The sequence below is a fragment of the Stegodyphus dumicola genome, chromosome 1 (genome assembly GCF_044657685.1).
Source record: "Stegodyphus dumicola isolate Sdum_Otavi_A_Nest chromosome 1, ASM4465768v1".
NCBI classification, from domain to species: domain Eukaryota; kingdom Metazoa; phylum Arthropoda; class Arachnida; order Araneae; family Eresidae; genus Stegodyphus; species Stegodyphus dumicola.
This window is the reverse complement of record NC_140768.1, coordinates 8,995,403-9,019,949: the sequence shown is the minus strand read 5'-3', so window position 1 is coordinate 9,019,949 and position 24,547 is coordinate 8,995,403. Positions and strand designations below refer to the sequence as shown.

At 30.1% G+C, this 24,547-nt stretch overlaps 2 protein-coding genes across 3 annotated transcripts in view; one reads left to right on the top strand and one right to left on the bottom strand.

The window, feature by feature from the left end:
• LOC118183976 (GTPase Era, mitochondrial) overlaps positions 1 to 3,308 on the top strand; it is a 48,837-nt gene extending 45,529 nt beyond the window's left edge. The window contains exons 10-11 of the mRNA XM_035353603.2: positions 130 to 210; positions 2,996 to 3,308. Coding sequence (XP_035209494.1) covers positions 130 to 210; positions 2,996 to 3,109 — 195 coding nt within the window. The 3' untranslated portion in view covers positions 3,110 to 3,308. The remainder of the gene's footprint in view (positions 1 to 129; positions 211 to 2,995) is intronic.
• A 4,325-nt stretch (positions 3,309 to 7,633) lies between these two features.
• The window catches only part of SppL (signal peptide peptidase-like protein), a 98,325-nt gene continuing 81,411 nt past the window's right edge, over positions 7,634 to 24,547 (bottom strand). For both annotated transcript variants that reach the window (XM_035353604.2, XM_035353605.2), the window contains exons 10-13: positions 22,525 to 22,570; positions 16,365 to 16,512; positions 15,350 to 15,459; positions 7,634 to 14,032 (exon numbers count right to left, since the gene is read on the bottom strand). In XM_035353604.2, the coding sequence (XP_035209495.1) occupies positions 13,964 to 14,032; positions 15,350 to 15,459; positions 16,365 to 16,512; positions 22,525 to 22,570 (373 nt within the window). In that variant the 3' untranslated portion in view covers positions 7,634 to 13,963. The remainder of the gene's footprint in view (positions 14,033 to 15,349; positions 15,460 to 16,364; positions 16,513 to 22,524; positions 22,571 to 24,547) is intronic.

Sequence of the window (24,547 nt, the reverse complement as noted above, 5' to 3'; positions counted from 1 at the left end):
CTTTCATCCTCCATGTAATTGAATTAATAAATATTAATTCACTATTGAATCTGTTTATCTTACAGTTGTTAATTTATCTAATGTAAAACCATACTCACTTTTTCTAATTTGTGTTAATGTTTTTTACAGAGAGTATCAAAATGGGAGTTATTGAGCACAGGCTGTCCTAAAATAGATATAAAAATCATTTGTCAAAATTCCAGGCACAAGGTAAATTGATCAAAATTTCATTTTCTTAATTAAATGCTTCTCATGATTAATTATAAGAAAATTACCAGGGTATTAAAATATGACTGATAAACTAAAATTTCTGATATGGCAGGTATATGTATTTGTGTGGCAGGTAAGTGGTTTTGGATATTCTGACAGTCATGTCACTTCCAGTACAGTGAGAGCTCTATATTTTCAGTTACATGTGACTCTTATGAGAGCACAAGTAGGTAGTATTTTAATTCATGAGCAAAGATTCTGATTTGACCTTACATGTCTCTCAAAAGAATGAGACCAGTAAGTAATGGTATGCTACCAGCACTTTTATGCAAGCCGACCATTGTTCACTGAGATAGAAATCTTTTTACTGATTAATTTTTTTTTAACATTCTTTTAACTTAAAAGAAAAAATTAAAGGTTAACTGGCATAAAAGTGGCAGCAGTTTTACACCAGGCCACCATGCAAATAAGATCTTAATTTATTACTCTGAATAATAAAGCAAATGAAATTCTTGCTTACATTGTGATGTCTCAGCATCTTTATAAAAGCTATTTTCTTTAGATCTTCATATTTGCACAGCCAACCTTCTGAAGGTCTTTAAGAACAGTGGCCAACTTGCATAGATGTGCCATTTTTATTACGAAGGCATCGCTGAAGAAATGTACAAAAATTAATAGAACTGCATTCATGCAAAAATTAACAGAATTGCATTCATGGTAGACATTGCTTCCATATTATCTGCAAAGCTACTTAAGGTTCAGGGTTTGCAGATTAACACGTTGAACCCGACACCAAATTTGCTGTCCTTTCTGTTCAGCAGGCACAAGCCATCAAGCGGTGAAATGTTGCAGGATGATCCGTGACTTCATGCACTGAGTAGAGCTTATCTGTTGGTGAGCTTTGTCGGCTAACAACATACAAGCCCTACCTGTATGTCACAAAGCTCGTGGTCGCAAATATTAATACTGTCGGTTCTGAGGACCGAGGCCAGTTGAACGAAAATTCCGACGCCAGCCAAACAAAAGTTCCAGTGCCAGTCCCCTGGGACTGATGCTGGCCACACAGAAAGTTCACTGCCGGTCCTGAAGGACAGGCGACAGGCTCAACATGTTAAGGTAGTGCTGATCCCAGAAAGGGTGCCAGCTGACAATAACCAACCGTGTGAATTTTTATTAATAATTATGTATTTATAAACAGATATTTGGAAAATAATTAAAATAGAAAAATCTGTAATGATAGAAATTGCATTTAATACAAATATATAATGAAAATAAATTTAGAATGAAATGAAATTATAAAATTTGTATATATTTTGGGCCATTGTCAGAGCTGTTGCAATTATGCTGGGCTACAAAATTTAGGGGCAGGAAAGTTCTAAGCCGGGAAAAGCAGAAAGTATAACACCGGCCTTATGTATATTTTCAATATTTCTTTGTGAAAATGTCTGTTGTATTCTTTTCTTTAGAGTTATATAATTGAATGAATACAGCAGCTTTGTGGAAAGATGTGATGGCATTAATTCAACCTCACTTTATTCATTCATGCAGTCTAACAACTTTTATACAAATTTTAGTGTCTCGTCATTATTATTTGTGTTATTTTTTCTTTACCTTACTTTTGTATTTATGTCTTATGTGGGCTTCAGTTGAATCTCTTTACTAAATTGTCTTAGTCGTATTAAATCCTACTGCCTCGAACTTTACCTATATCTTCCTATTTTAATTCATTTTTAGCTGTGGGAAAAAGCTTGCTGATGCATAAACATATTCCAAAATAAAGCAATCATTTTTAGTGCAAAAATTCATAATTGAGTGTACTTATTTTTTGACGAGTACGAATAAAAATTAGTCAAATCTATATCTTTAAAGCTTTGAGTAAGATGTATAATACAATGTAAATAATCATCTCACTGTATAGATTTTCTGGTATATTCTTTCTGTTGGTTTTCAGTGGTAATGAAAAAAATATAAACTTGAGCTTTGAAGTAATTAAAATCTTAAAATTTTTGCAACATCATAAATAAGTTCTGCAGTAAATACATGATAGAAAAGTATTCACAAGTTACTTAAAATTGCTTTGGGGCCAATGGTTTAGTTCATTAAATTTTTGTACATAAATGTTTGATTATAAAATGTAATTTAATCATTTAAAATATGCTTTTGTTGCTCTGTTTCTTCTGAATCCTCATCTATCCTTGATAAGAAATAAAAATGGAAAAAGCTGGTCTTGAAGGCCTTGATGGTCAGAATATTCAAGGTAGTGCTTAGAAAGTAAAAAATCGAATAGGCCAAGTCATATTTGAATGCGATAGTAGTTTGACATTTAAATATATAATAAGATATTCTCAGTTTTTCAAATTAGTGTTTCATTTTATACACTTGTAGCTCTCACAGGCAGGGCATGTGTATAAGATTGAGCTCCAATTGCACTGTCGTTGATAAGCAATGGTCAGAATATCAAATATATCACTTACAAAGCAAAAAATCTAACATTTCAAGTCATATTTGAATACCATAGTATCTTAACATTTAAATATATAATAATATATTCTCAGTTTTTCAGATTTGTATTTCAATTTCTATTTCTTAAGCCTTCATAAATAGGAAACTGTTTATTCTAATTCATTTCAGTTTCATTTGTAACTAAAATTAAGTTGCGAAAAAGTATTTTGATTTGTCAAAAGTGAGTATTAAAGAAGTTTGTAACCAGCTTATTTTAGTTACCAAAGTTTGATATAATCTCATTTTTTTTTTAATCCTTTAAAACTGATGTACTTTTTTACAGCGTTTCGTGCTCGGTCCTAATGGAAAACATATTGCATTGTGTGCTGATAAAAGCAGGCGTGCTATGAGAGAAGCCTTTAGAAGAGATGTGGTACTTCACTTGGGTGTAGCGTAAAATACTGTGTAAATAAATTTTTCTTTTATTCATAATTTATTTATCATGGCATTATTTCATTTCTGATGATAAAATATATATTAAAATGTGAAATGGTAATAATGTTGCCATATCCATTTTATTATCCTGTGCATGTCAAAAGTTGTTTATTATATATTTGATATATTAAAACAATCATTATTGTGATCACAGACTTGAACATATTGTTCATATTGGTGTAGTTACTTATTATAGTTTTAGATAGGCATATTTGCTTTTTTTTTTTTTTTTTTTTTTTTTTTTTTTTTTTTGGCAGGATATTTTAAACTTTTATTTCAACCTTTATTTTATATTAACTAATAGAGGGTCATATGAATGTTTTCTAATAAGTGTTAACTAATAATGGGTCACATGAATGTTATTAATTTCATGAAATCAGCTAGTAAAAGTGTATTTGTGAAGCTTCATTTGATTCTTGTTTTTCTTATGTGATGCCAATACCTAAGGGGTCTAAGTGTTGTGGCTGAATGCTAAAACAAACTACTTTTCTAACAGCTGGAAAATAAGTTAATATTCTTGTTTTGACTTTGCAGCACAATTAAAATATCTTTAATGGTAATCATCTCATTTAATGTTTCTGAATTGACTTGTGCAATACTTACTTAACTGTCCTGCAGACCTTTTCACACTGCTAAGCGAGCTACTGCTCCATTTGTGGAAGTCCTGTGATGGTTTTAAATAAACTTTATAATTAAAACTTGAACTTAACAGAAGCACAATTTGTGCATACAGTCAACTCTGCCATTTGGGGATTTTTAAGTAACTGAAAATATGGTGTGATTTAATTTCTATTAATGAAATAGCTAATGCTAAAATACTAACTGGCACAAGATTCATATGGTCCTTAAGTCTTGAGGGTTTTGGAAAGTGATTTTTGGTCTTTTAAAAGTCCTTAATTTTGATTAAAATTTGCAAACAGGCCTTAATTTTCTTCATCTGACATTTCTGTCTTCTTTCTTTGACTGCCATACTGAATGTGAATTAGCATTTTGGAGATGAATACAGAACTTAAACCATTGTACCTTGGAATGAGTACTTTGCAAATTAGCCTTGGTTACAAAAAGCAGCAATCGGTGAAATTTTTTAGGTGTGTGTTTAATTTTAATTATTCAATGAGATTTCTAAAACAGATGTTAGCAAAAAGATTGCTGTACTGCAAAGTCCAAGATCCAGACTCTTCAGATTTTGGCTACGCCAGATTTGGGATTTTTCTGGATATGAAATTATCTATTTAAATCTAGTAAGATGGCATGTGGAAATAATAAAATTAAAAATATGAAATAGTGGTTTATGAAATAATGAAGCATTGACCAATTTACAAATGGGAATCAAAACTTACAAAAACAGCTCAATAATTTTTAACTTTATTAAACATTTCTTTCAAAATAAGTTGTTTAAGTTCCTGCATTCGTGGTACTAATACGTTTTTTTTTCATTCTTAAAGAGAATGTACCATTCTTCAAGCCCTGTAATTGCTACATCTAAATTGTCAATACTTTTTTTAATTCTCTACAACCTGTCAATTGCTTCATTAATGGTAACAATATTTTTTGGATTTAGAATCATACTGCAAATTTTGCCATCTGGTAAGATGGAAAAATTGATGGTTGGGACATTGTCATTGTAATGTAAAACTTCTGTCATTGCATTGCCACTTCTCCGCATTTCTTCACAAATAATTGGAACATTTTATTTATTTATTTATTTATTTCCCCCCCCCCCAACATCCAAAGACTTTCAAATTTGCAGCTGTCATCATAAAGCTTAGCTAGCATCCCGTTTACAATGACAGTGTAGCAGGAGATTTACGACTAAAGACATTATCAAAATCTCAATAACAACCTTGTATTTGGTGTACATATATTAAAACATTCAATCAATTTCGAGGGCAGCTATAGGTCCCTCCTCATCAGGAGAACAAAATTACTAGAAAGGGGGAAAAAAGAAAAATAATAAAGCATTGTCAAAGGAGTCTTGGAAACATGTGGTCGTTATCAGCACTTTATAGTATATTGTGTCAGTGTGGCTTGAGATATATTGGTCAAACAAAAAGAGCGTTAAAGCTTCGTATCAAGGAACATGAATCTATGTCCAAAAAGGCAAAATTAACAAGTCTTCAATAGCGTATCATAGTTGGAAATTTAATCATAATTTTGACTTCTGCAAAAATAGCAAATATCTAAAATGCCAATATCTTTGTAAGTTTAAATATATCACTTATCTGCAAAAATTATCCAAAATGCTTCTTCTGTTGGTGAATTGGATTTTCTTGAGGCTTTTCATATTCACAAGGATTTAGCATGTTTAGTGAATGATTTTAGGTCCTAACGCCTTTAAAATTCTATTAGCATAATTCTTGGTTACTATTTTTGCCTATAGATGGCGTTGCCTCCTCGCGCATGATACTACCGAAGGGTATAAAAAGCCATTACAGAGGTCCTAAGAACCAAGAGACATATTTATACTACTTGTACCCGACCTATTCTTTGTTATGCATCTCCAGCTTGGAATTCTGCCTCTCCTAATCAATTACATCAACTTCAAATAGTGCAGAATAAATTTCTTATTATTATCACTGATGCTGACTTTCTCATCCAAAATAAACTTCTTAATAGAGATCTTGAAACCATCACAGAATTTATTAAAAGAACAAATGAGAAATTCTTCTCTAAAGCTGTCTAGTGCGACTGTGTGAACTATTCCCAAGTCTTCAACTATGAAATACTCAATGAAGACTGCAACATAAGACCACTTGCTGCTCACACCTTCATGGGATGAGGCTTCTCGGAGGCTGTAATTTCTTTCATTTTATCTGATAAAGACAGTGCTGTACTCTTAAGTTGTTTGGATTGCTGTGTGATGTTGTAATAATCGTTGTATGTTGATTTTCTGTTGTATGGGTTGAATTTGTGTAGTTTTATAGTAGTATTGAACTTTTGTTGTTGTTGTATAGCATTTTGAACCATGTTTTGCATTTGTCATTTCTCTGAATTCTCGAGGATCCGTTCGAATTTTCTTCATCTTGCCAAGTTCCGTTCACCTGCTAGATGCCTTTGGCCTTTTTCCTTTTAGTACCCCCTCTCACTTTTCCTTTCTCCGTTTTCATATCCGAGATGTTTTCCATTTCTTGAACTCATTATGTCATGTGCCCTTGGGCTTAATTTAAGGAACCGGCAACGTTGCACCTGCAATGGCTCAGTAATATAGAACTGTCTAAGTGCTTTCCCTTTATTCGAGGTTCAGACTTGGTGCATGAAGGTGCAGTTGCCCCTCGCTTCCTATTTTTTGACTTCGCTAATTTTTTGGGGTTTTAGTCTGTGTGTTATATGTTTGATCAGATAGCTTGGCTCAGTAAAAGTAGGCGGCCAGTTAACTCTGATTCAATATCCGGTTACGACCGCATGCAGTGCTGATAACGACCACGTGTTTCTGAGACTCCTTTGCCAATGCTTTTTCTTCCCCCTTCTAGTTCTGATGAGGGAGGGACCTATAGTTGCCCTAAAAATCGATTGTTTTAATATATGTACGCCAAGTACAAGGTTGTTATTGCGATTTATTCTATTCTAAAGACATTATGTTAAATTTGGTTGTAATTCTATTGTAAGCTGATAAAGTCAAGACTGAATTATATTAGCTTAGTTATTTATTACAATATGCATATGCCTATTTCCTGCAAAAGACATATCAGAGTCCCAAAGAAATAAATAATTATATGCTTTTTATAATTTTACATTGGGCATTTTGTTTATATGAAAATATGTAGAATTACAATTTGATTTAATTTTCATAAAGAAATAAATAAAGCTGGAAAAAATTATTGTACTGAGAAAACAACTTTAGGCTAGCTAGGGATGGCAAAACCTTTAAAGGGATGCTAGGGATTTAGCTAGACCTTAGTAAAGTTAGTAACAGAAAGTTTTCATTCCATCGTTGAAATGATATACAATTAAAAGCAATTCTTTCTTGATGCAAGCAGTTTAAAAGGAATGAATATGCTTCTTCACTATTTACTTTTTTTTAATGATGTATCTAAAAAAATAGCATTTAAAATTTAATTTGCTATGTATCCAACTTATGTTTGTAGCATTGTAATTGGTAATAGTTACTCCCTGTGTCATATATTACAAATCTCAGAATAGAATTATTATTATTTAAATACAGAATTGTTTGACTATTAAGATATTAAAAAGTACATTATCAGTGGAATGAAGATTGAAAAAGAAAAAGGGAAAGCTGCAAAATTTGCTTCTCTAAAATTTCATCACTATCATTCGATTTTAATTTCAGCATAGAAAGGGGTATACAAAAGTTATAAATTTCACAATGCACATATTCTGTGTTGTTAGAAACCTATTTATACTAACATAGTATTTTTGAAAATTTAGTTTTTGATTGCATATACACATTTTTATATTTTAACTGCATTGATGGTGAATGTGCTAAATATAATTGTTTCAAACTCCAAATAATTCGACACAAAAGAAAAAAAAATGACATACTTTTTATTCAGTAGGATCATTTCATAAATTTCAGTATAAAAACTGGAAGTATATACAAATTAACAATGAGTTGTAATTCCTATGAGAAGACACACACAGTGTGCAGGACATTTTAAAACAAAAGAATACCACAAAATTCTGAATATTTGATAAATACTATCAAATATTGAATGTTACCACTCAGCTGAGTTTTTCTCCTAGAGGCAAATAAAATTACCCTATGAAAATATACATAGGATGTAATAGATTAGATCTGATTTGAACACTTTAATACATAAAATTAAGTAGTAGTAATACTGCTGCCATTTAATATTTCAAACAATTTTTTATGAATTTTCTTTACAAAATAAATTCCATATTTTCAAATTGATTTAAATTACATCTAAATTTTATGCTTTTTGAAATGAGATGTATTTTATTGATCAAGATTTGACAAATGATTTCTAACATACAACTAATTACTACTTAAGACACAATAATACGTCGAACAAATACTAATTCAGAAAATAACAAATAACAAATTTTGAAAATATGACACTGATTTTTGTTGTTTGACTTCTGAATTAGTAATTACTAGTTATTAATTGTAACCTGCTGCAATGTTAAAAAAAAAAAAAAAAAAAAAGAGAGAGAGAGAGAGAAGAAAAATTATTTTCAAAGACACCTGCTACTTTATATTTTTAGTTACATATTCTCAACTGAGGTATACATTATGTGAAAAGAATTATTTAATGATTAAAATTAAATATTTTCAAATTTACAGTAGAATTAGCTAGATTGAACTGGACAATCAGTCTGGATTAACAAGTCCTCCCCCCTTTCCCATATGCCAGATACATATTTACTGTAATAAAAAGAATATTTTAGTCTTAAATCATGTTTTTACATTTTTATTTTACAAAATTTATTGAAATATTTTTACTTTTAATAAATTTAAATGGAAATTTGGATTACACAATCAACTTATCTCTCATTGAAATTAATTTTTGCTTACATATAATTAAAATTAAATGCATAATGCATAAGTAAGTAATTTTACCTCCATTAAAAAAGCATAGCCTGTTTCCATTAATACATTTTATTTATATAAAATTAGCAGAATAATATGAGGCTGAGTCTGATGATCTGAGCTTTCTTTCTAAGGCTATGTTACGGATAACTAGAACAAATATATGTAGTAGTGTTAGGAATCAAAAGGGAGTTTATTGAGACATATTATTAAATATTAAAAATCGCATTAAAATAGTTTCCACTGAAATTAATGCAATCGTGCATGAAAATTCTCTGCCAACCTTTGGTTTTAACAGATAGGTGTTAAACCGTACACTGCGTTGGTCAACAGGAATGTTCTTCAAATGACGTTCATGTTCTCTGGCCATTTGAATTTGCAGTGTGGGTCTTTCAAATGAGAAACCAAATGCTATGCTGCATATCTCGAGCAGATAAGAATGTATGAAATTAACCTTCTATGACTAACAGTGGCTTAGAGTATAAATCTCTAAAATTTGTTAATATGAATGCTAAAACTATATTATACTATGAATGCTTAGAATGTGTAACAGTGATATTTAATCCATAGTACGAATAATGTCTAAAGAGAAATCAAATATAAACTTATGTTACCTAGTTTCACTGTACCCATGAGCTTGAACACATATGTGAAAATTCTCCCAATTGATTTCATGATTATGTCGCAATACTTTTGGATTTGGGGGGGGGGGGTGATTGTTGGTTGCATGTAGGCATTATTTAGGATAAGCTTCTTGATTCAATTTAAAGCAAGGTAGTACATTCTGTTTGTGTTTACCTATTTAAAATGGTAGAATAATTCTTAAAAATATAAATTAATAAACAAAAAGGTTAATTTTACCTGATGTTGAAAGGAGATCAAGCAATATGGGTATCTGAAGTCCTACTGAGTCATTAACTCCGTTTAAAATTTAGAAACAGTAATTTATAAGAAAATTTATAAATATTTGAAAATTATTCCATTAAAAAGGAAACTTGATTTCTTACCATTTTTTGAATCTCATTTAAACTTCTAACATCTGTGAATAGAAGACAGTATGAGATATCAAAACAATATTCCACATTGAAAGTATGCATTTTTAGCAATTCAGAAATGTTCTAAGTTGCAAAAATAAAATTTCATACCAATTCTCAAATAAAAATGAATTTCAATTATTCATTGAGATGTCGGTTATAAATAAACAAAACTAAAGAGCTGAGTAATGTATATATTAAATAATGAATTTAATAATTAAAAAGCAGAACTTGTGCACAAATTAGAATAATTCCAGTTGTTAGTAGGACACGCCAATATTTCCATGTTATTGCATATATAAAGTGAATGTCAGAGCATTAAACTGCTGTACCTTGAACATTCTCAAACAAAGAAAAATTTGTACATTGTTTTACAAATAAAAATTATTGGAATATATTTCACTAAAAAGCAATGCGATTTTGAAGTACATTTATTAATAAAAAATAAATATTATTACTCTAAAGTTAAGAATGTTTGGTTAAACAAATAGAATTTGGAATAATTTGTTTATTTTATTGGGAAGTTAATGGTTTTGTTTAGCCCAGAGGTCGGCAAACTACGGCTCACCACTTGTTTTTAATCTGGCCCTTGGAATATTGTTTTCTACATAAAAAATACATAAAATTACACAATGGCTGATAGTTGAGTTGAAAAGAATGATTGTGAGTGGCCCTATTCCCATTTGTCGTTGTTTTTAAAAATTATTCCCAATAGACGAATGTTTGTGCATTGCACGACATATGAGTATATTGACAGTTTTGCTGTAGCAGTGCATGTAGTATTGTCTGTCAAGGTACTCGGTGATATTTTGTTCTTTTTATTTTATTCATTACCTACCTTCACGAGTGTGTTGACATTTTTGCTACAGAGGTGCGCTTGGTACGGTCTGTCAAAGTATTATGTGATATTTTGTTCTTTGTATTTCATTCATTACCTACCATCATCATGTTACTCTCAAAATCAAATAAGATAAAAGCAGACCTTGAGTGTGTGCTTCTAAAGCAGAATGGACCATAGAATTAATTGAAAATTAATGGATTTATTAATGGACCATTATTAATGGATTTATAAATGGACCATAGAATTTACCATAGAATTAATTGAAAAAGTTTTATGGCTATGAGATGAAAGCAAAGAGTGCAATATACATCATCATTACTAAACTAAGCATGCAACATGGCATTCAAATCTCACAGAAAATGAACAACCATTAAAATTTAAAAGTTTAAAACAGAATGCATCATTACTGTGAAATTTATTCGTAAAATTAAAAAGTAATTATGAAGCAGTAACTAAAGTCAACTTACGAATAGCTCATTTATTATTCCTTAATATGGTTGCTGAAGCAAATGCTGAGTAAATAATTAACAAGTAAATAAAAACTGAGACTATACTGAACTCAAAAACATCAGCTGAGATAGTTTTGTTAATATAAAAATATTTATTACATAAGTATCCATGTCTTATTTTGGAATTTTAAACCCAGCACTAGAGGTGTAAAAACCAGCCTCGGTTGAATTCCCATGATATGGAAACAATAAAATATCTCAGCTATTTTCTATCAGTAAGTTACATTATTTAAAATTGTTTCATAGGTATAACTTAGTTTTTACCTCTGCTGCAAATCTGCTTGATTTTTGTGTCTCTCATGTACAATGAACTAGCAATGGTATATTTTGTATACTCTTGAATGACATAACTACATTTATTTGATCATAAGATATGTTAACAATTTGCATAACATTATTTTTTTCAAATATTTCTGCCTCTTTGGCCAAGGGAGACAATTTTGATGGTATTAGATTATACTTCCAAAGTATCTAACAGCCTAAAAAATACCATCAACAATGATAAATAAGATTTTTTAAATTTAACATTTCTATGGCTGGCAAGCTTTTCTCAGCATCCTGCCATTCAAATTATTTTCAAAAGAAGGGGTTTAAAAAAATTTAATATTTCATGTTTTCCAATAATCAAATTAATATAGTTTATATTAATAAAATATACTTGACAATTTTTATAAGCATTTGTACTTTGTTGTAATTATTAAAAGATGTTTCTAATCCCATATGTCATGTACCTCAGTCCAGAATACTTTTCCCTCCTTAACTGAGAATTATTTTAATCCACATATAACACTAATTTTATATTGCAAGGGGCAGCAATACTTCAATAGAACTGAACTAAGTTTCAAAGAAACTGCAATCAGCAGTACTTTCTTGCTCATTCATGCTAATTTTTATGTTAAATTCTTTACTTGTTATATTACTTAAATTCTTACTATTAACTACACAAAGGTATTTTCTTCATAGTATCATTTCATGAAAACACAAAGTAAAATATACAATTGAAGAAAAATTTAGATAATAAATATCACACAAAAATAGCACTTCAAAGTAGATCAAAAAATTTTTGCACAGAGAGGATTAAAGGCCTAAAGATATGAACTAAGGGCTTTTTAAGTTTTTTAAACAAGTTTGATTTGATATAAACACACCAAAAGAACTGTAAATTAACCTACATGATTGCAGTACTTTTTAATAAAATTCAAGTTTCTAAAATCACCTTTTGAATTCCAGCATACAGAGTACATCTACAGTGTTTCAGGACATGCAACAAAAATATATATACTAGCTGAATCTTTTTCTGGCATATTAATTTAAATTCTTCATAAAAATCTACTTCATGTTCTATTACAAACATAGAACTTACAATATCTCCATCAGATGTAAATTCCTCTGCTTTCTTTAAAGATAATTATGAACCTAGCATGTATTTGGATCATCTAAAACTGAAGATTCTGTGGTCAAAATACACTTGTCACTTATCATGATTATGTAATTTTGTCCAAGTCAAGAGTAAAATAACCTTTCCCCACCACCACCACTCCTGACCTATTTAAATTCACAGTTACTGTTCTACTGCTTCTTATTGCTCAGTTCTGATTTAATAATAATAAATATCAGCTGCATAAAGTCAAACAAAGAATTGCATTTAATTTTTTTTTTTCCAAAAGCATACAATAATTTTCAAGCAGTGTTCTTAATAAAATGACAGTTTGTAGTCAGCGGTCAGTGTTCAACAGTAATAGTATGGAATCTGACATATTTTTTCAAATTTAAATTCTATTTGTTACTTAATTTCATTAAATATTACGCATGTAAATGGGTAGGGAACCATGAAAAATATTTCAAACTTAAAAACTTCGTTTGTTATTTAATTTCAGTAGGGGAAACATTTTAAGAGGACTATCATGCATGTTAATGATTAAGGCTTGAACAAAATGCTCATCATAAGATAAAGAACAGTTTTTTTTTTTTTTTTTTTTTTTTTTTTTTTTTTTTTTTTTACAGGAAGCATTTTGAGATGTAATTAATAATATGCATGAGATTAATAATAGCTATTTCTAAATCATTTGGCAACATCACTGGGATTACTAAAAAATTCTTTTCTTTAAAACTTTCTGTAAATGTACTGTGTATGATTTATTACAATATGAAACATGATTTTCTTGTGCATCACATCAAACTGATATGAAACACTCAAAAGAAACTATTTAATGTAACTTTTTATGCTCCCATTTTTTCATCTGGTAAAATAAATCACCACATTTCTGTCAACTAAATTACTGAACTAAGCTCTTGTCCCTTTTAAATGCATAGAATACTTTTGCTTTAAAACATGTTATAGAAACCTCATAGGATATCAATTTCAAAAAGCATAAAAAACCATGCCTGTTTATACACAAAGAATATCCTACCATTGTATTAATAAATAAATCTCAATTTATTTACATATTTACAACTTTTGAGTTTTTTTTTTTTTTTTTTTTTTTTTTTCAGATGAGAAACAAATTGATTAGGGATTAATTGATTATTAGGGCTTTCTCTTTTCATTTAATTTTTGACTAAATCAAATTTCAAACATAGAGGAAATTTTTTAAAAATAACATATTCGTATAGATTAAATGCTTGTCTTTACAATATAATTAATAACCCCCAAAACAAGTATTCACACTGAATATTTTTAAACAAGTATTCAGAACCACTGAATTGTCATGAAAGAGAATGTCAAATTTTTTGTGAGCTAAATCAAACAGCAGTAATTTTGCATTCTCCATGATTAATGTTACAACTATGAGCAGCAATCACCTGTGCTGAAACAGTCAGAAATCTGTCATGAATAATAATATTCACTTGAGTCTCACATTTTCTATATAAAATTAGCAGCAGCAACTTTGGACAATAAAAAGCAACTGCTACTGAGGAGCTGTCAAACTTCTTGGTGTTTTGAAGGTATTGTTACAATGAAAGGTTCACTCCACATTCGGCGCAGATCTCCCTGTAATGAAAAAAGTAGCAGTAATAACAGAAAAATACATACTAGAATTAGAATACTAAAATATGATTTAGACTGTTTTTTTAAGTTTTCTTTTCTTTTTCTTGCAGCATAATAAATGATCTTGCATATACTTTGACTATCATCATAGAATGCAGCAGGGAACTGTTAAATTAGAATTCAGTTCTACCTATCGTAAAGATAAAAAATCTGTCACTTGGTCAAATTCAATAAGCCAAGCAACATGCCAGAGCATGCACTAGTACTTAATAAGTAATTACTATTGATAAAGCTGTTAGTGTTCTTTTTCATGCAGACCGTTCATCAAGTCTAGAATTATAGAATCATAGTGCATCGGTCCATCGAGTCGGAGTAGAGAACAAAATGCTGGCATTGAAAGTGTGTTAAAAGTGAAATTAAGTAGATCAGAAAACATAATTAAAGAACATGATGATAATGTTAAGAAAAACAAAACTCAAATAGAGTACGGATCACTTCAAAGTATTTAAATGGGCATCAAAAACTAAGAAACAGATACTTCGAAAGTGTTGACAAGAAGGATGTTACAGCCATCAATGAAGAAATTACCGAAATGGAAGAGTCAGAGGTAAGAATTATGGAAATTTTGTAATCTATTGTACACTGCACAAAAAGGGGGGGACCATTCTTTGTCTCCCGTTCTACTAATAAGAAGTGCACTTATTATTTTTAAATCATTCCGATTAATGAGTTACTACAGACTGATTAAATCTGAAAGATGTCTTACATGATTATCAACTGAAAAATGGTAGTTCTATTTTGCAGCATCTAAAATGAAACCACATAATGATCACAAAATTTTATAGTAACATATTGACTTTTATATAAATCTTTTTCAAGCTATAAAACAATCATCGTGGTTTATTCAGCGAACGGCTATAATAATAAAAAAAATTATTCATAATTATTTCGCATCAAATTATTCATTTATCTGTTAATAATTATCACATATATATATTGAAAATTACCTGTATTTTAGACTACATAAAAGATAAATTTTAGATCTTACATTTTGAGCAGGGGCAACACAAGTAGCATTGACAAAAGTGCATGGTAACATAATGTAATAAAATTATTTGGAAAGGCTCTAAGAATATTTCTTACAACAATGAGCTTAATTTTACAAACAGAATAATAAGCTTGATTTAGCATTTATATGAGAGGATATGACATGCCTAAGAAGAATAAGGATTTGATTGTACTTACATTTTCAGAATTCATAATCTAAAACATATCTAATACAATTTAAGCAGGCAGTGAGTAGAAAGCTTCAATATTTACCTTGAGGTATGCCATGGTGAGTAACGGTAAAAGAGTGAAAGGGACAAGGTACAATAATGCGGGTTGAGCTGCTTTGAATACTTCTGATGAAACTGTGGCAGTCAATAAACCTATAAAAGATATTTTAGGCTAAACTAAATAATGAAATTTTCATAATGCTTATGTATCTGCAAGAAAACAAAGTTGAATGAAATGAAGAAAAAATCGAAGAAAATGATACATGTATTAGCATTATTGATTATTATTATTACTGATTATTGATGATATTGTTGATTATTGAAAATGATACATGTATTAGCATTAGACATGTATTGAACACAAACATATAATTTAGATCAAAGTGTGAATAAGTTAAACTGCTTGATACTCTTAATATGACTGGAAACATACAAATGCAAATTGGCTACAAAATAATCGTCGAAATATGAAGCAAATCAGGAGAAATGATGAACTGAAAGACACAAAAGTGAAACACCAAATACGAAACAAATATTGCTTTGATAATAAAAATTTTCTGTCATGGCCTGTCTGACATTTAATGAATTATTACCAATAATGTTTCCAAGTGTACAGTTTGATGCTATGCTAGTTGGAAAATTTACTCACTAATAATGCCAATATAAACTTAAACAATACACACCTCTGACCTACGTCATTTACAAAATAGTAGAAAATGAAACAGTACGAGAAATCTTGATGAAAATGGCTTTTAAATATACAGCTCTCAAAATTCATGAATAGTAAGTAGTAAGTTTGCTGATCAACTAAAAAAAGTACATATAAAACTTTAAAAAAAAAACAAGCACAGAAATTATTAATTTCAGCTTAGAATTATATATATTCCAAAACCCATCCAAAATGACCACCTCTTAATATATATTTTATTATTAATAATTTTTAGAAATTTAATGCTGAAAAAATAAACAATATGTTGCAGATATAACTGGTTACAGAGCTTTTAACGCTTGGTAACAATGTTACAGATCTAAAAATTCATCTCAATTACAGTAATTACCTAAAAAGTATCCTATGAGAGAGCAATGAAAATATGAAATTTTGTTTAGTTGATTAGGCGGAGGAACTCCCGTCTCTGCTAAACTAATTTGGGCCTTTTTGTATGCATCGTATCGCAATACAAAACACAGCAGCAGACCAGGCATCACCTGAATAGGAAGAAAACATAAATTACCTCTAAATGCATAACTGCTACTTTATACAGCAAACATGAAATTGTTAATACATAACACATTAATAATTTTATTAGAAAAAATTATGCAGAATTGAATAATAAAAAGAGAAGACAAATTCCTTGATTTTTTTATATGTTAACATTATTATAAAACAAAATGAAAAAGAAATGAGTGCCATACCAAAAAAAAATTTTTTTTTAAAAGCATATGTGAATTTTATAAGCTACTTTTTTAAATTTTATATTCTGTCAAAAAAAAGTATATTTTCTATATGTACATAGTGCAAAAAAGGGAGGGCAGTTCTATATCTCCCATTCTACTGGGCCGATTGACGAAACTCAATCTGCGTTTTTCGTGTCTCGACAGCACGACCTAGGATTTGTGTTACATTTAAATATAGTGTTGCTCTAATGTAGGTATTTTGACAGAAAATCGGACTTTTCTGAAATAACATGCCAATGTTTTTACATATTTCGATTCTACGATTCAAATTATACCAAACTGCCACATTTTGTAAAAATCGCGCAAGTAGTTTTTAAAAAATTAGCTCACAATGTTAATTGAATTTCATATATATTTATTAATCTCTCTTTTTTTTTTTTATTAAACTTACTTGATTCCTTCTTCCAGAATTTGAAATTTAGGCTTAATCCAAATATAATTCGCACATTTTTTACGATTTACTTTTAAAATTTTTATTTTTAAATACTTTTTCATAAATTTTTTGAAAAAATTTCTGTATTATAATCTATAAAATTTTTGGCATCATATAGTAGACATATTTCTAGGCCCAACTGCAAAAAATTTGAAGCGTTTTGAAATTTGGCCTTTTTTGTTTTGTTTTGTTTTGTTTTTGTTTGAGGGGGAAAGCGATAATAACGCCAAATGTGGTCTACACACTTTGTTAAAATTATTTGAAACTATGGACAATGACTTTTTTCCTGCTCGTCTACAATGCAAAAAAGAAAAGGAAAATTGGTTGCACATAAGTTCGTCGCGCTTTCAAGACATCAAAAATGCAATTTGAATTTCATCAATTGGCCCAGTAAAACAGGAGATATAGAACTGTTTTAAAAGTTTAGAGAAAGTTTTAAAAGTAAGTGTTATGACACCCAGGCAGTATAGTGATTAGAGGAGCCGACTGCGAAGGGTTGGGAGAAGTCATGGATGTAAATTGTCTGTCTTTTCACAGAAGGAAACATTGGCCACCTATTAGGTGCCTCCACAATAAAATGGTCACCACTTCTGGCCTAGGAATAGCCAATGCTAGAAAAGCAAGTGCCTGCCGTTTGGGGAGAAAAAGTATTTAAAATAATGAATTAATGCATGCCAAATAATGTCTCTTCTTATTATTAGAAAGCTTAATGTCATCAGCAACAAATGCTTCCCCAGTTAACATTTTTAGCAACTATTTTAATGCAATAAAATACACTGTTTCCATAGCGAAATCTTACATGGTTCTGTACTTTAATACAACAAAGTTAAAAATTTTCAAGCTTTGGCACTTCACACTAACCTGGCTACCAGAAAATAAACCTTTGTGCAAGTCAAATATACCACTGGTGGTTATTTTGCTACAATTTCTCGATTTTTCTGGTCTTTGTGCACCTTATATAAAGTTCAAATATTGGAACTTTTGAGCTAAATACCTCATACCATATTTCATGATGTAATAAGATTTAGTTACTTTGCATTAAAGTTCTATCTACGCTAGATGTGATTTGTAATCATAACTAACTCCCTCATGTTCTAACTTATTATTAAAATCAATGAATGAATAAAAATATAAACATTTTACATATAAAAGAAACAATGAAAATACAGAATAATTAGCTGCATTTCATATTTTGGGAAGAAAAAATAGCCTAATTAGAAGTTTTAACTCATATAGTATATAATTTTACAAAATAACGCCAAATATGGTCTACGCACTTTATTAAAATTATTTGAAAGTATGGACTAGTATGGAAAGTATGGAAATTTAATTCTAAGACCTTAAAAAAGGTCTTAGAATTAAATTATTTTATAACAACAATTTAATACATTTCCTTCAAAACAGTCACTTTTGCTAATTAAACAATTATTTTCAGAGAATTAAAATCAATAACAAGAATAATTCTAGTTCTAAAACTGACGCTTGTCAAATATAAATCACATTGAAAAAAAACAACAGCAATTTTATTTATATGGGAGAAAAAAATCAGTTTCAAGTATTGACAGCAGAGAATTTCTTAAATACCTTCATTTTCTCAGTTGGATTTCATACATGGTTAGGTGTTATACAATCATGCCACTAATGTGTGATTTCATGGATGTATTCAACATCTAATAATGCAATGTACCATCCATTTTCAAATTATCTAAGCATATTTTGAAGCTACCTTGTATATATTTAAGGTTCAAATATAAGGGCACTTGATAAAACATTTAGAGATACCACTTTTACAACTACTGAGCGAACAGGGTGATTCATCACCCTGTTTTAATCTCTCAGTAAAGTGAGTCCAACACAGAAGAAAGTTTAAAATAAATTGCGTGCCTCACGGTTACACAACCTACACAGAATACAGGAGATATAGAACTGTTTTAAAAGGAAGTGTTATGACACCCAGGTAGTATAGTGATTAGGGGAGCCGACAGCGAAGGACCGGGAGTAAATCATGGATGTAAATTGCCTGTCTTTTCACAGGAGGAAACATTGGCCACCTATTAGGTGCCTCCACAATAAAATGGTCACCCTTCTAGCCTAGGAGAAGCCAATGCTAGAAAAGCAAGTGCCTGCCATTTGGGGGGGGGGAATATGAGAAAAAGTATTTAAAATAATGAATTAAATTCATGCCAAATAATGTCTTTTTTTATTATTAAAAAGCTTAATATTTTGAAGCTACCTTGTATATATTTAAGGTTCAAATATAAGGGCACTAGAATATAATATATATAAGGGCAAATATAAAACATTTAGAGATACCACTTTTACAGCTACTCAGCAAAAATGTTGCTCACGATAATAAACCTAATTACTTTAAATATTCCTCTGGATCCCTGAAGGCAGGCGGGTGATTTATCACCCTGTTTTAATCTCTCAGTAAAGTGACTCCAACACAGAAGAAAGTTTAAAATAAATTGCCTGCCTCATGGTTACACAACCTACACAGACATTAAACTTCACAGCTTGTGAGAATTACAGAACCAAAACTTAAAAGTAAAATTTAAAGTATTAAACTATCACATTTACAAGACAAAGTACGTCTACAAGTTTGGGCTTAGACCTCAATTTACAGAAGCAATTACAAATAGCAGATTCAAACAATTAAAATGCTTGGAGAAGAGCAGCTGAGGGTCAGTGACAGCTGCCATAAGCCCTCTTTCAAACTCAAAAACTCTGTGTTTTTAAATATACAAGCTAATTTTCATTTTGGTAGTAGCCAATAGAGGTGACAGTAAAGGCAAAAAATGATAATGGTCAATAAATATAAAACTCCTACAACTTATGACTAAGAATACTAGAGCTAAAAATATTTTAACTTTTCAGTGCTTTCAAATAAAATCACGTAATATGGGAAGAGGAGAAAAAATTATACTTTATTTTAGAATGTCTAATCCACAGCAGATGGGAAATAATAGAGAAAATTACTGACTCTAAACACTAAAAAAATTATTTCCTTTAATAGAAAGCAATGAAATATGTGATATCACTTTTCTTAAAAGGTTTTGTGATCTAATTAATGAAATAAGATTGCATTCAATTCTCTAAATTCTTTTTTGACATTCTCATCATTATTTGTAGTCAATTTTGTAAAAATCGCCCAAAACTTAAAGATTACAAGCAATTTTCTTTAAGATTATTTTCTATTTTCTCCCATGAAATAAAGAACGGAGTTCTGTGATGATTGATCTGATTGTTAATTTCATTATCTGTGATGATTAATTTGATTGAACATGTGAATTTTTTTTTTTTAATTACTTCAATATTGAATCAGGAAATGCCTCTACTAACACTATGAAATACTGGAATATCATTGCAAATATATATATATATTTGATAATAATTTGTTCTTTTCGCGGAAGATGAAATCTATTCATGTTTAGTCATGGCCGAGAAAACTTCTGTGTAGATGACTGGACATTATGGTGTAATCGATGATTGGATGAAATTTTTAGAAGCACAGCCAGCTTGATAGTTAAACGTTATTTATTCTTGAATGACAGATTTCTGAATACGTAACTGTAAAAGACTAGGGGTGCTAAATGTGCCCCATAATCTTAGATAAGCAATTACATTTTAAATAATGGCAAATAGCTAGCAGAGGCTAAGCGACAAGCTATTAGCATGCAGGTGAAAAAGGGAGAGACTACGCAGTTATTAGCTATTTATACAAGATAGGTGCACAAAGTACAGCTAATCTGCGATTAGTTAAATTTTGGGTTTCAGTTCCATTTACATCATCAGAATTATATTTTTCTAGAAATGATGCAGTGCAAATAGAGTGACTCCAACACAGAAGAAAGTTTAAAATACAGAAAATATTTTTAGTACACAGAAGGGAATTAATTTTCGCTGCTTTTCACTTTTACATATTCTTTATTTTTCTTACATATATGTATGTGCCTATGAAACTGTGTTAAAATTAATTTATAAAGAATGATCAATAATTGATTTCAAGATTAAACAGAAAAACCATGTTTCAAATGGCCTGGAAACTTGCAACTTAATAATTCATCAGAAATAGCTATATCCATCAGTCATTTAGCTGATTCATCACCAAGAACACAGTCTGAATTGCACCACAGGGGCAACTGAATTTACATCCACCTCAGTTTTGACACCATGGGCAATGGGTCCATGGATCTCCTACCCACCTTCCTTCCCCTGTCACAAAGCCTCTTGAAACAACTTTTGGCTCACATTTTTTAATGCTACCATGTTGCACAGACAATATACATCGACAAACATCCAAGCTTTCTCTGGGATTTAAACCTGGGCCCAATGATATAGCAACCAGCAGCACTAACCACTATACCAATGACAGCCCATTCCAAGTAAAACTATACAATAAGAAAAAAAAAAATTCAGTAAGCTAAAAAAAAGTTTTCAAGTTTAATGTCTTGTTGTTTTGAGCTTATGATTACAACTTACAATATAACAGAAATTTTATTTAAAAAAAGGAACGCGAAACTTAAAGGTCCATTCCTCCGTAAAGTCCATTATTTAATGTTTCAGATTACTGGAATTAAAATTTGTCAAAACTTAAGTATAAATGAAGTGCTGATATACAGTATAGTGATATACAGTATTCAATAGAAGCTTTAATTACTTCTAAGAATATATGCAGTTAAACGAAGGATTATTTTTTATAGAATGCTTATGGCTAAGAGAAGCATCTACCTTCACATCACAAAAATAAAATGGCGAGTAGAAGTAGAAAAGAATATATAAACATAGTTCAAGGGAAAACTGAATGAAATCATCAAGATTTGAAAAAGCTTTAAGACAAAAAAGAAATTTTAGATAAAAATTTTAGGAATTTTTTGTAAATTTTATACAGTTTTCTCCTTATTTTATTATTTTTTTTTTCAATATTTTGTCTGCGATTTTTAAGGTTTTTTATATGTATTACAACACAAAAGATAAATAGAAAAGCAGTCGAAAGTAATAGCCTCCAAGATCACACGTCGTAAATCAGAATACAAGAATGTAATGCAATTAGATACGTAGTGAACCCTCCTAGGTAGTCAGTCCTTCAAGAAGCTTCAGGTAGTCACACTTTCATGCTAACTACCTCCGAAAGTGACCAGTATTTTGAGAATATAATATTGAGTATTTTGAGAATATAATAATATTAAATTTTATCTTTCCAAGATGACTAACTCTACTGAAGATCCAAATTGCATGTGGTCATGGTAAAGAAGGTTCACTGTACATGTAAAATAAAGAACACAAAACATTGCATTTTTGGGGGAAAAAAAAACTGAATGAAAACTTACTATGTCCCCTAGTCCCAACATTGAAAAATGGCCATTGTTGTGCATGCTGAAAATAAACAAATAATCATATACTAAAATTTTAACATGATCACTACATGTATGATAACCCAAAAGAGGAATTTTAAATATAATTCATTTTATATTTTAAAGCAGTATACTTTTAAAAGTCAAACCCCACAATAACAAACTTCAAGGGAATGAAAGGTTGATTCGCATTAACTGATTCAATTTTAAAAAAATTCTGTGACCCAAAAAGAAGTGTAAAAGTGAATGATGAATCATATGGAAAAATTTATAATCACTGTCATATATATCACAAAAATCATATTAAGATTTAATTACAACTATTATTACATGCAGTTATTAAATTGCTTGGCTCTTCCTTTTTAATTTCACTATATTTTAATAATTGCAGATTATGAATTACTTAGCAGAAATGTCATGGTTCTGATCCTTCCCTCAAATTATACATGTCTCTAAAATACACATTTCCAATTATGAATAATTATTTCATTCTATTGAAATACTAAAAATGAATTAAAAACTTATGAATTTATTACTTTTTCTTAAATTCTGGGTACAAATATGATCTATTTTTGCTGATGTGATGCAGATTACATAAAAATTTTATCCATATTTTTGTCCAAAAATTGAAAAGACTCCATCACTTTTCGTTCTACAATTTGTGTAAATAAAAACTTATTAATGACACACATTGCAGCTTTGATATCTGCTGTGGCAGAGAGTTCACTTTCCATGTGTTGCATTTCTTCACTATTTTTATGAGCATCAGAATGAAAAGTCTTCATTAGCTTCTCTCATTTTAATTTCTGTCATAACATTTTCATCAGTTGGATATAACATCATCATTATTTCATGACTGAAAAACTTCCAATTCTGAAAATACTGAAATCCAATTTCCCCCCCCCCACTAGCCATTTAACGACTGACTAATTTTCATCACCTCCCTTTTCAACAACCTTCACCAGACCAGCCTATCCAAAACAAGATTCTGTAAGAAGTCACCATGACTTTTCTAGAATTAGCATTGCATCGAGAAGTTATAATCTATGTGACTGCAATACTTTCCCAAAATGTTTAAAATGAACCGCTTCCAAAAATGACACTTGAAGTTCCCGATTCGGCTTTTATTTATAGATTACAGCATCAAAGTGATATCTGGGGGCAAGAAAACAATCTTGCCTTTTTTGACATCTATATATGCAATACAGCTGTAAATCAATGTGGAATCTTTCACTTTTTGAACAAAAATTCTTAATACCAGTTCTCTAACAGTTTTCATGTCATCCATGCCTTACAATTAACTTTATGGGAAATAGAAAATCTTTTAAAAACTTTTTAAGAAGGGCTTTTGAGATTTTTCAGCCACCAAAAGCCCACGATACTCAGAGCCAATCATACACAAGGACTGAGTTGCACTTTTGATATTCCACCTTTTGATAATCTTTCACCAGTGCAAGTTTACCTTTTAAATTTTAATAGCTGGTTTAGCACCATCTTGTAAAAATATCCAGATTCACTGATTTAGATTGAAAATGTATTTTTCATAATATTAGCAAAAAATATCATCACCAACTCCAAACATTTAATTTTAAAGAATGCTGCTTAGTTCTTTGACAATTTTTCCTGTAAAAATAGTGTTTAGCCTCTGGAACCTATTGAACAGTCATTTGAGTACAAAATGGAAGACTCTTCAACGTATTTTAGTAAATCTGTCAGCCATCATCTCAAGCATCTGTTGAGACAGTAACAAATTGAGCTTCTATGAATGGTGATTGATATTCAAAATGCTTCTTCAACAGCTTTATGTTCACAATTACTCAATGTTTTTACACATCTAAATTTTTCCACAAGTAGAAGTTACTGATTCTGCTTTTATGCATAGCACCATCTACAGATTCAGATGAATTGCATTCCTGACAAATATTAATTTGGCTGTATTTATTTAATATTTTTCAAATAATGTTTACTTCAACGCAAAATGCTATACATTTATAGCTTG